We start from the raw sequence: 13,300 nt of genomic DNA on the forward strand, positions 1-13,300 counted from the left end.
GAGCATTATACATCTGCACATAATTGAAAGAAAACAAATCTTAGCATAGCCACTTTTGGGATAAATGTGATTAAATACATTGGGAACTAAAAGGGCACTTAGAAAGCACAGACCTCCACCAAGGCATGCCCTATCTCACAATGTTAATGCAGTGTGACATTTCCCTGTCGGGAAGTAATTTTTCAGATTATTCCGACACCACATTAATGGTAACAAAAGTGAAAAATAATGTGTATCTGCGCTGTGATTCAGATCCGCTCCAAAATGTAGCCTGTTGGCTGCTAACGCTAGCAGGAGGATAACACGGTGTAGGCAGCACCGATTGTTTTCATTTTTTTTGCTAGTGACAGCACTCCAAATTTCCAAACAACAGAGCTACATGTTGAAATTGACCGGATTTCTCCTTTAATTATCACTATCAGCAGTATGAGCAACTCTTAAATTACAGGGAATCATTTGATTTGATATTTATAATAACAAATATTGCTTGATGAAGATTCAAGTACATAGCACCCACTCAACCATTGTCCTGGGTGTTACTGTTTATACAGTAGTTCACCTGTTGTAGTACAACAGTAAGGTGTTTTATTCAGAATTGATATAATGTTAGAAATCAAAAATCTCAAATTTGATGAAGAATTTTATGTCAATATGCACACTTCAAGTCCAGTGTTGAATGTAGAAAGTGTAAAGTAACATAGTGAGGTAATTGTAAAACAATTTGCTTGATATATCTGTTCAGCTGCATTTCTTAACCCCCACAAGTATTCCCTCTTCCTTTACGCGACATCTTCAGCTACTTAATAAGCCCTATTCTACTTCTAACTCATGTTTAGTTTCTACGCAGCTAACAGAAGTAATTGGACCCCATCCCAGTGAAAATGATGTGCAGCCACACACTAAACCTTTCTGCTGCTGGTCCCAGTCTGATGTATGCAAGTGGATTATCCAGTATAGTGAGGTGGTAAATGGAATAATCAGAGGAGAACAAACATTCAAATTGTCAGTGTATCAGGCATGAAGAAAGGATACAGGCTTTGTGTTTGTAAATGCATTACTTATACCACTAGAGCTGTCACATCCCTTTACCCAGGGGAGTGGGAGGGGAGCTTTAAACCTTCTGGTATGCATGATCAAAAACCAGCACAGAACCAAAACTTAAAACTTGTGAGAAATTGCCTGTTGCGGCTTCAGTCCAAATATTTTAACTCCTTCTTTTTCTACATTAGAAAGCTCTTCGCTAATGGCAAGGCCCAATCATAGAGCTCTGCAAAAAGAGTAATTTACATCAATGCCTTAAAATCTTAAAGAAATACCCTGCAATGGTCACTGTTAGAAATCTGTGGTTTATTTTGCCTGTCCAAGTGTCCCCATGTCCGTGTGTATTTCTCAGCAGACATATCAACCGCTGCCAGGGTTTCTTCTTGACTTTTCACAGTTTTGCACGATCGTGTCTAGAGGCACAGAGGGGTCTTTTGGCTTCATTTGCATGTAAAGTGGAGCACGCTCTTCTGTGGGCGTGAGGTGCCTCCAGACAGCCCCTCCCCTGTGGACTGCCAGACTTAACCAGCCAGCAGCCTTCACTCTTCCCTACCTGCTGGGGTGGGGCATGACAGCCCAGTGCGCAACATCTTAAGGTCCTGTCAATCTATTCACTGCCCCGACTGGGGTCAACCTTCTCAAGAGCAGTAGGTTGGCAAGGACAAACACGACCCATTTACAAAGACTCCCCTCAGCCAGGCAGACAGAAGGCATGGATAAGATATTAAAAAGGCTCACAGGGGGATGCTGAGTATCACATGCAGGGATTGCAATGCTCCTAGCACTGTATAAGTATCCAATAAAACAAAAGTATGGGGAGCTAATAAACAAGTAGGGTAAAGAGACTGTGTGTAGACAAATGCACTGAGAGTGGCACTTTGTGAAAAAGTCGATGTTGATGGAGGTTGCTGGGCATTCGAGGAGAGTGTTGAAACCGTCTTATCAGAGTTAATAAAAGGAGAGGGTGTTGCTGGCTGACCCATCATCTCTCTTCTCATCAGTGTGGTCTCCAGGCTCACAGCAGTGGCTAGAGGAGTGGGACCTGGCTCCAAGATTGTGTTTAGATAATGGCCATCTCCAATCATAGATAATCTGGCCCCATCTTTTCTTCACAGACACAGCAGCAGACAAGGTCAGGGGGAAAAAGATTCCTGGCGAGGCGAGGAGGAGATAGGGATGGGGCGGCTCTGAGATGATTTACTGCTGAGATTCACTCAGCTGCCTCCATCACCCTCCGTTAACTTTCTCATCCTGTCGTCTCTTCCCCTCTCGCTCTTTTTGTCTCCCATCTCTCACTCTCTCGGATTCCTCCATGGGCCTTGCACTGAATCCTTACCTCTCTCACTATAGCGAGCAAGATATGTCTACTTTCCCTCATTTCTGCCCCTTTTGGATTGAAGCAAATTGCTCGGGTTTCAAGTAGAGATATAGTACGTGTCTGTTCCTGCACTGGCCACAGAGCGAGTGAGCAGAAGACCCATGCCTCAATTGTGTTTCAGTATCTCTGAGTTGAAATCAGGGTTTGATAGAAATGGGCAGGAAAAAAAGTGGTGTTAAGCACATCAAATAAATGTGGACTTTGTGGGGAAGAGGTCGGCTTACTCAAGGAACAGAAATAGATTTAAAGGCTGTGAAGCTCCCCTCCCATGCTCCATTCTTTCTTGATAATCCAAGGGAAAAATAAAATAAGACATGAGTCATTGTAATAGACAGCCAGAGAATCCATTCTGTGATCCACAATGGCAGCCGAGCGGCAGGGTTGCTCTGGTTTTACTTCTCCTGACACTCCCATATCCCCAGAGAGGGGACATCTCTCAGGGACACCGCGAACAAAAGAGGGGCTACTGGAGTCTCCAAATGGAGTAATGGGCCCTAATGCTTGCACAGGCACGTAATCGAGACCCTTGCACAAGTTCCCATGACAGATAATTGCTGATGTCTTGGTATTGATAAATGTGACTCCATTCTAGAGGTACAAATGTCTCGGTGCAGCCCTGGGTTTGACAATCTAGTGGCCCCACTGGGATTGGTGTACCTGACTGCTCCTAAGTCTTCCACAGATGAATCCCTTGCTACTTTCTCTCCTTTAGTCAGTCCTAGCTGGGCTGTCTATTTTCCTTTCAACCACAGGCCTTCATAGTAAATCTCATTTCATTGTCAGCCGTGATTGTGGTTTACTTCCCTGGCCTGTCTGCTGACTTCCTGTTGCCATTAACGCTCAATATCTCTGTTGGGGCCTGTCTGCTTGGTCTTATTTCATTCTGTGTTGTGTCCTATCCTGTCTTCCCATATAGAAAGTTCATCTGACAGACTAGCAGTGGCTGTGCCAGGCTAAGAGCTCTCTGTATTTCATTCACACTGCCTGTTCATCTGCCGTCTCTTTCTGCTGAAAAAGGGGTAGTAATTGATATTGGGACCCATCCATCCTCCCCTCTTAAGTCCAGAGATCCAATTTATCTTGGTGAGAATGCCGATTGGCTCTCGCCCAGGCCTTGTCGGTCAGACTTTGCCTGTTTTTAGATGGCCGTTAATTAAAGTGCCTCCATGACAAAAATAAGATCTACACAGGTATGTGTGTGTGTGTGTGTGTGTGTCGCAATAGAAATGGGCCATCTGATTCACACTTGACCACATAAATTAGTAAAGTGGCTCAATCTAATCTGACCTAGGCAGTCTAAATCACCACTCTGAAATGCAAGCACAGGGCAGACACAGACCGGTTCAATCAGATCCAATTCCACCAATGTAAATCTTTAACAGGCTTAATCTACATTAACCTTAGTGATGTTAGTCACAAATGGCTTCAGAATGATCTAGTCAATCACCATGTCACTCAGACTAAAGATGGAAGGAGGAGGCTGTGCAAGAGAATCAGTGCAGTGTCAAACCACAATTGCCACATTTAAATAACACGATGAATGCTTGTGTGTGCGCAGGTTTACTTTTTAAAGAAGAACATTCTTTTAAAACAAAATGGTCTAATTGAACTTGCATATACAGCATGCCAATAGAATTCAACTGGAATTCTCACATCACACATTGAATCACACTGAATCTGACTCGGATATCTTTAAGATGGTTCAACAATCTATACTATAAATGTATAGTGTTATGTCACAGTACTATTAATGAGGCAGACAGATAGATAGGTAGATAGGTAAACTGGTGTAAATGTACTGTAGGCACAATACTGTACATGTGTATGTGGATTTTAGAGAAGTGAAACAAGGGCTGTGTATAACAGTCTTAGTTGTACACTTATAGATAAAAACAGATACAGTACTGTGTATGAGAGATTCCAACAGATACTGTGTAAAGAGATTCCAAACTCCTTAAATAATTATATGTCCCACTTTGAGAGACTTGTGCTCTCTCTCTTCCCTTCATCCAGTGACTAATACATTTATACATTCAGTCAAATTGATACTGTCTCTCTCCAAGTTGTTTCTCTGGGGTGTTTATACAGTATAAGTTTGTGTGTTTGTGCTTATCTGTGTCTGTGAATGTTTGGGGTGTTTTCCACTGCCTCTTATCTGTAAGCAGACTTTACTATTACTCTATGGAGATCAAGAGATGGAGATCCTCCACTCCCCTATCTTTTCCATTCCCTCTCTCTCTTTTATTTTTCTCTCTTTATTTCCATTTCTCTCTGTCTTGTCTTTGAACTGCTCCCAGTGACTGTGAACCTGAGACAGCCCCTCTGCTGGCACAGATGGGAAGTCAATAGAAGCAAGTGACCTATATTACGAGCTACTCTACTAACTCCCAGTGTGTCTCAAGTGAGAGCAGAATATTAAGGATTGCATTTGCACTGTTCCAGTGTATTTGTGTGTTTGCGTGTGTTTGTGTAAGTGTGTGTGTGTGTGTGTGTGTGTGTGTGTGTGTGTGTGTGTGTGTGTTTTAAGGGGGGTGTGCAACAGAGACCAGGAGAAGGTTAATTACCTCCTCGTCCTTCGCTGTCGGCTGGCTTCACCTGGATGGGCCGGTTCATCTGGAGAGAGAAGTAAAGGGAGAGAGAGAGAGAGAGAGAGAGAGAGAGAGAGAAGGAAGAGAAGGGAAATCCCAGGTTAGCATGAAAACGATAAGAACAACGGTGTACATACAATATGTGAAGTGGGAAGAAAACAAGTGAAATGTGGCAGTGTTCCTGGCGTTGATGTCCTGAGTTTGTCCTGCTCTGTGAGCTAAACGCAAAAATCAAACAGTGACGATGCCGTAAAAGAGATAAATCTGTTCAGTGCTCCATGCCAACGTGTTTAATTAATCCAGGGCACTGCCTCTAGAGATGCCTGAATTCCCCTCACAGTTCAGCAGAATTAGCACTTTTCAATGACGGAGCCACACTGGGTGTCAGATGGCACTTAGAGATTAATGCCATTACATCAGCCACTCCCACCCCCACAGGGAGAGGTCCTTTCAGGTTGGCCCTTGCGCTTCCTTTCCCCTCCTGGCTCCAGACTCCCAGTCACCAGCTATATCCTGCTCATCCCTGACCCTTAGCAATCCCTCTTTCTCTGCCTCTATCCCTTCCTCCTCTCTCCCTCTCTCCCCCCTCTCTACCCAGAAGCCCTTTTGCAACTCACGACCAATGTGTCACTGGTCTGGACAGCCAACCCCACCCTGCCCCAGCCTGCTCCTTCTGAAAGCTATTGAGAGCCACTGAACAGCGTAGCTGTGAAACCGCTTGGGAAAGGTTAACAGTAGGGAATCGATAAACAACCTTTGAGGAACCATTTTATAGTGAGGTGAAAGCAAAAACGTCGCCAAACTAACATAAAAAAAACCTTTTAAAAACCGCATGCTGTGAATAAAAACTCCCCTGGCTCTTGTTCCTCCCCTGTCTACGGTTTTATTTTTTCTCACTCCCTAGAGTTTCAATATGAAAACAGAAAAACACTCGATCTTATGCCTTCTCTGAAACAGGAATAGTATCCCCTCTTTCCTTTGTGAAAAGGGTAGGTGTAAAGAGCCACCTTTGAAGACCCTTGCTTATTGAGGCTACCCACGCGTGTCATATTTGGCATTGTGTTTTATATTCGGCATGGTGTTTTTTCTGGCTTCAGTCAGCAGTGGGCCTATCTTTCTAACTAGGCCATGTGGACAGGTCTAACATGTAAGTGCCAGTGAATGGCACACTGGTACTGCCCCCTCAGATCAGTCAGCTAGGGCAGCACAGTGGGTGTTGGGCCCTCAGGCAACGCAGCACTTGACAGCAGTTGACCGTGGCCAAATATAGACCTAAGACTTGTATAGACAAGCGTATACATGGTGAGACCCTGGGGATGTAATGTACTTGCCTAGCAATATGCTGTGACACTGGAACAAAGCTTAGAGAGATGACGGAGGCATCACAAAGACAAGCGAATGAAGCCGCACACACACACACACAAAGATACTCAGACCGACACTCACACCCATACAAATGGACCTGCACACACACTCACACACAAATGTGTGAAAACAAGAAGCAAAGAGGTAAATATACATCTTCTATTGTCGTTTTTCCTAAGGTGGACAAGTTGGAAGTGTTTGACTTTGCAGACACTACCAAGCAAAAGCGATACTGTAAGTAAATGTAAATTCCATTACTATATGTTCTCAAGGGGGAAGGACTCTAGATGTTTGAACTGAAGCTCTGGGAGAATGGAGTAGATATAGTCCTGTTGATTTGTTTTTATAGTGTAGTTTAAGGGCTGAAGGGGCCTTTAGCATCATTATTTTCATCTTTTTATGGCCTTGAAGTATAATTATTCTATTTCCGGCTGGATAACAGCCATTGATATTCCACTGAATATCTTTACATGTGAGTCTTAGGTCAAGTTCAGGTAGGGTGAAACATGCAGTATGCAGTGGAGAGTATTAAGGTCAGTTGGAGCATTGTAAGCAGTTTGTTCTGTGTACATATTGTAAGTGTGTGTGCGTGAGTGTGTCCTGACAGCAGCTCAGGTTGGTGGCAGAATCTGTCTCACATAAGAGGTTTAGAGTAGCCTAAAGTCCCAAGATCCCTGTCTAGTGATCAGTCAGCTTCCAGGTCTTAAACGGCAGCGATTGGTCAAGAGGCTTCATTAGTAGCCCCTGAGCCACTGCAGCAACAACAGTCATTAGACAACCCAAAAGTACACTTGGGGTTGCTAGGCAACCGAGCGGAGGTGGCCAGCAGGCAGGCAAGGCAAGCTGGCCGTTGGTCTGTGGGCTGTTAGCCAACCAATTGGCACTCCTTTCTTTCTTATTTTTTTCTTTACTTGGTCCAAGGAGGTCATAGTGAGAGGGGAGGAAAAAAGATTTCTCAACTCCCACCTTCCAGCATGTCCCACTTTCATGTCCCTTTTTAGTGACTGTGACAATGAGTTTTCAGAGCGAGTCTGCTGCAACGTCTGCTCCAGCTTCCTGCCAAATGATGGAGTTCTACTTGATGCCAAACTATGGAGTTGTGAGTAGCGCTCACATGCATATGGCAGCAGTAAGTTATGTCTGCTTCTCTGAGCTACTTTATAGTGTCCTCTTCATATATTTTCTTGTGCAAACAGAAGACGTGTTTCTAGTACACATGCTTACTGCACAGAAATCTTAAAGTTCACTTCACTTTTATTCTCTCTCTCTTCCTCTCTCTCTCACTGTCACACACACACACACACACACACACACACACACACACAGGCACAAAAAGTCTAGGGGCTCAATAACAGCAGGTGGCTTAGGTGACATTTTAATCCCTTATTACTGAGTGCAGGATTAGCCAACAGATCAAGGCAGAGTTAATTATATGAATTCATCAGAGGCTGGGCGAAGAGGCAGCCTGCTTTCCCCTAGGGCAAGGACCCACCCGCACCCCACCACCCAACCTTTTGCCTACACACATACATTCGCCCACACTAAGGAAAAGGACAAGTGACATCCTGTGTGTCTGAAGGGGCTTGCTAGTTCCTTCCTTTCTTCCTTCCGTTCTTCCTTCCTAGCATTGCAGTGGCAGAAAGCTAAGATAACACATACAGTGGATCCTCCAGAGATGCTGTAAGACAAATGACATCTACTACCTTCCCGTCGGGCCCCACAAAATGAACTGCATAGACATTGGAAAGGAGGACTACAGGGTTTTATATCCTATAGACGTGTGGCTGCCGAGGCTGAAAGGAGTTCAACACCCCCCCGTCTTGCTTTATCTTTGTCTCTCTCTGCCCCTTTGGCCTCCAAAACCAATATGCTTCCCACCACAGCCCCTTAATGGGTTGATCAATGCTGACAAATAGGCAGCTCATGCTGTCTTGCCTGGGAACTCACAGCCCTGTGCCTGTGTGCTGCTGCACTTAGAGAGGCCATCTCTCTTTCTCCTCATCTCTCTCTTTTTCTGTCTTTCTCTTTCTTTCCTTCACTTTTTTTCCCTCTCCATACGTTCCCCTCCTTCATGCTCTATTTCCTTTATGTCTATACATTCATTTTGTTTTTCTTTGCTCTAATCTCCAGAGGCAAATCTATATTTTTCATTCTGTTATGATGAATAAAAGTCAGCTGAAGTCACAGAGGGGTGGAAAATCAACAGTGTGGAAGCGAAGAACTTGCTTACATTTTCCAGTTAAGGACTGTGTGTAAGTTTCTGAGCGTATGTCCGTCTGTGTTTGTGTGTGCATGCATTTCAGTCATCTATCTCTGGCTTGTCTGTCTGATTGATAACATTGCAGTGGAGAGACAAGGACACTGCTGGCCTTTGACAGTGTTTGACCATGCTTTGTGAATACCACTGCTCACACAGCAAGCACTGATACTTTTCCTCCAGTTGGGTCACTTTGGCTGTAACTCTTACACTTTTTCTTTTCTTTTTAGATGACTAGCATTATCCCGTGTGAAGATGGACTTTTTAGTGATTCAGAGATGAATCGGACAGAATAAATTACACTTGTGGGAAGATCCTGATTTTTAAATTTGAATGCATTCATTTTTCTAACTCCATGTCAATTATTAACTTCTTTCTCATTTAAAGAAGGCTGGAACAGTTAGTATTTCTCAATTTTAGGGACATGCTAATCAAATATGATTACTTAGTAATATGTATGCCATAAGAATTTGTGAATCAAACAGAACCAACTACTGGAGACACACAGATAATGTTGGTGTCTTCTGAGTAGATATTTGGTAAAGTGAGCACTGGGCTAAACCCATAAAAAGTGCTGCTCGTCCAGTAAAAATCAAGTCACTCGGAAAAAAACAGCAAGCTAAATGCATACAATATAAAATAAAATAAAAGATATTTAATGGATGCAGTGCAATTAAAATTAGCTTTGCCATATTGGGCCCTATTTTAAGTAGACATTTATAACAATCCGCTCAAGTGTTGTGACTCGCGCATATGGCGCTTAAAGAAGGCATATCCACACACACCTGCTATTTTTGTTCCTCAGTGAGCATCCACACTCGACAGGCTTGTCATGTGAAGTGGGATATTATGATGAATCATTACGATCCTAGCCAGTCACATTACTGATCTAATAACTTTGAAACAGATGTGTCAATCACAGTGGCACATGTGTCACCAAGGGGAAGAGTCAAGATCAGTTTGTCGAAATTAAACAATATTCTTGTCCATAAGGTGCACAATGGCACACATACAGTTTGTCTGCACAAGTTGGGTGCCAAAGGCTTTTGAACTTAATTAACGTTAGTGGGGAAACTATATGCCTGGTAACCAATTGTTCCATCTTTATTAATGCATAGTTTTACTGTGAAAGAGACACTGATTCATCTTATAACCATATATAACCATAAATAGTCACATTGTCACTGGTTGCCTTTAGTTTGTTCTACTGAGAAAATTAATAAAGTTAGATGAATTTAGTTTTGGCTGCATATACATGCAACAACAAAGCCACTACTGCCAACTGTGATTAAGCATTATTATTTTTGAGCCCTGCTAAAACCTCACAATTCCCCAAATAATCCTGTTTACATGACTTCCCCTAGAGAATTGTTGAAATGTGTTTTTTCTACTTCCAATACAACTAACTTGTTTCCTGACTCGCCACTGTCTGAAATAGGTACACCAATGTTTGTGCTCTACCATCTATTGTTGTTCACCACAGCTACAGATAAAGCTCTAATGCAACTTAAAATGCATTGAAACATAGAATACAGTACTACGTTTGCAAGACCTTTTGAAATGAAGGCACTGCTACATGCTGCTATTTCCAGATACCGTTTAGTTTTCAAGTCATCAGGTACCATTCTCCTGATAAGCCATCCATTGTTTGATGCCTCTCATTATCATTCTGTGATTTCACCGTCAGTGAATTAATTGGAGCTGTTGATGCCATTTACAACCTTTTAAGCTCAATTAAAGATGTTTAATGCAGACTGACTTTTCTTGAAGAGGCAACAAAGAGCTGGTGGCCGTGGCTGAGACAGAGAAGCCTCATTCCAAAAGTAAATATAAGGATGATCAGACCCTGACCTTTGACCAATATAAAGCCACTATAAGTGCCCTGACCTCTGTCATTATTATCAGTGCATTGGAGGTTTAAGTAATTAAGAGTATTCTGTTTTATTGAATGGAATTGGCATTTTTGTCAATACTCATTCATACAAGTGTCTTAATAAGCTTGTAATTAGTTTAACTGTCCAGATTGGATCCTTGAATACATTAAGGATCTATTCAGGTAATATGGCAAAACAATTTTTTTTTTAAATTATCTCTCTGTAGACCTGTCTCACTGGCAAGCAAGCTCCCGAATCCTGCACGGCCTGTACTCCACCAGCAGTACAGCACCAAATTACTCCTTCCATCACCCATCGTTCACACGTCAGGACATCCTGCCCCTCATTTCTGTGTGGAAGAGAAACAGGACCATCACAGCGGGAATGAGTCCTTCTCTCAAATTGGTGTGCGAGTTCACAGCAGCCTCCCTGTGAGGCCAGCGAGTCAGGTGAGGTTAGGCCTGCCGTGTGTGAGGAGGAGATGGGATAGAGTGATCACACAATGCCTGTCTCCCTCGAAAACACATGAAGGAGGGCTGTGTCTGCCTCATTGTGAGGAAGAGGGAGAAGGGCCACTGACAGCTCAGCAGAGGGTGGCTGGCTGTAAAATGTGGCCTATTTTTAGTTTTAAGTCTGAGCTCCTTTTTAAAGACTAGGTACTGGGGATAGGTAAGGGGAAGGGGAAGGGGGGCAGCAACAGCAAAAGAATGTTGCTCGTAACCAGCTAACAGTATTCCCTGGTGTGATGCTGCAGCGTCATAGGGAAACATTTGTGTGTGTGTGTGTGTGTGTGTGTGTGTGTGTGTGTTTTGTCTCTGTAATCTCGGTCCCGTTCTCCATAATTACCTGGCAATTGATTCCCCCTGGAGAAGGATTTTGGCTTTTAATTTATCTCTATGAATCCGGTATTAGCTCTTTGGTCCTCTGAGAGGCCATCTGAACCAATCTATACCCAATATATCCCACCATGCTTGGCCCAGTCCAACCAAGTCTAGTCTTGAGGATTGTAGCCTGGCCTGCATTCATAATAGCCCTATTCTCCTTTTCTATTTTTATTATTACTCTACCGGTGCCCAGCAGGCCTTCTTTCGAGGTGAGACAGAGGCAGACTGAGACAGAAAGTGGATGAGAAATCGAGCCATCATGTTATCCTGTGCTCCATAAAACCTCTGTTCTCCTCTGACTATAGATGGATTGCTGTGTAGATCACTGCAACCAATGGCCAGTGCACTATATTACATTTATTGCCCTTTTTTCCTTCCTTTCTCCCTTCCTCTTCTTCCCGTGGATATGGGGGGGGGTGGAAAGAAGGGGGGGGGGAGTCGGTGTAGAGGTGCAACAGGGGGATGAGGGGGGTGACGATTCGACACAGTGAGCAGTGAGACAAGACTAACAAATTAGTCAAAGTGACAGGGATTTTTATGAGGTCTGCTCTTGTGAGGCGACTGCTGCTCTTTCTTCTCTCTCCCTGTCTCTCTCTCTTTCTCTGGGCCACAGGGACACACAGACTGTGTGTGTGTGTGTGTGTGTGTGTGTGTGTGTGTGTGTGTGTGTGTGTGTGTATGTGTGTGTGTGAGATCTTTGCAAAAACAAAACAATTGAAGTGTATAATAGAATACACATACCGCTGCCAATTAGGGCATCACCGCAATACCGGCGGTTACATGAACTACATGATGACACGTGATGACATCATCATTTTTTTTTTTTTGCCTGTGAAAGTTACAGGAGTGCATATGTCGTGTGATATGAAATATACCCTAATGAACACAATAATCATTGTTTAGTTATCCTCATCGACTGTCTAGCCTATATTCAAGAGATTAGGGAGAAAAACTTAAGTTGCTCTTCACTTTGCACAAGGGGATGGACAGTCCAAACGATATGCAGGATTTCTTTTGTGTGTGGACTAACATTTAATACAATACACGGTAGGTAAGGTAAAGACATTTCTCCGTTCTCAGCTGAGGTGGACATATTAATGTTACCCCTGCAGTGTTTACCGTTGCACTTTAGCCTAGCAGCTAGCGGAGTTTCCTTCTGCTTCTAGCTTAATCACAACAAAACAGTACGTTTAAATGTTAGCCTGCATGCCTGTTTTGTACCCTAAAACAGAGCCGCATCATCGGTGGAGAGGTTAAGTTAGCGGACTGCCGAGTCGCCCTCTTTGCTCTCTGTCTGCTCAGTTGCTACGTAGAACGCTGTGCTGCGAAATGTCTACACTCTGCATTGTCTGCAAACTTTTTTTTTTTTTTACTTTATTGACAATAAAGCTTTCTGAACTGTCTCTGGAATAGATCAACAGAGAGAGGAGAAAGCAGCGCGGCCGTAAATGACAGCAAAGCGTAATAGTTAATCACATTGAACTAAAATGGAAACACTCACACTGCTGCAACATATGTTGTAAGTAGGGCTGTCAAACGATTAATTTTTTTAATCGCGGAATTTCTATAGTTAATCACGATTAAAGGCATGTTTTATCACATGATTAAAATTCTATTATTTTGCATTTCAGAACTGTTTTTAAGTACATATTAACAATGGAAAGTAATTCTTACCAGTGTATCTCTATTGGGAATCAAATGAATGCAAAGAAAATGACTTTATGAACTTGATTTTAAGATTTGTATTTGTTTATTTATTTATTTACTGTAAACAAAAGACAAATGTGTGAATCTAGTCACACATTTGAATCTAGAGTCAATATAGTGTGCAGTAACTCCTACATCATTTTGATTATATATGATTTGCTTTCTCCGTTTCGTACAGGCTGTGTATGCGTGAAACTACTGTCCCC

General features: G+C 42.9%; 1 protein-coding gene across 11 annotated transcripts in view; it reads right to left on the bottom strand.

Moving 5' to 3' along the window:
* Nucleotides 1–13,300, bottom strand: part of si:dkey-205h23.2 (CUGBP Elav-like family member 4) — a 148,480-nt gene that overhangs the window by 46,500 nt on the left and 88,680 nt on the right. For all 11 annotated transcript variants that reach the window (XR_004101885.2, XM_031281435.2, XM_031281434.2 and 8 more), the window contains exon 3: nucleotides 4,984–5,032. Coding sequence is in view for 10 of the 11 variants with exons in the window: in XM_031281435.2 (XP_031137295.1) it covers nucleotides 4,984–5,032 (49 nt within the window). In the remaining variant the exon portion in view is untranslated. The remainder of the gene's footprint in view (nucleotides 1–4,983; nucleotides 5,033–13,300) is intronic.

The sequence above is a fragment of the Sander lucioperca genome, chromosome 3 (genome assembly GCF_008315115.2).
Source record: "Sander lucioperca isolate FBNREF2018 chromosome 3, SLUC_FBN_1.2, whole genome shotgun sequence".
Taxonomy (NCBI): Eukaryota; Metazoa; Chordata; class Actinopteri; order Perciformes; family Percidae; genus Sander; species Sander lucioperca.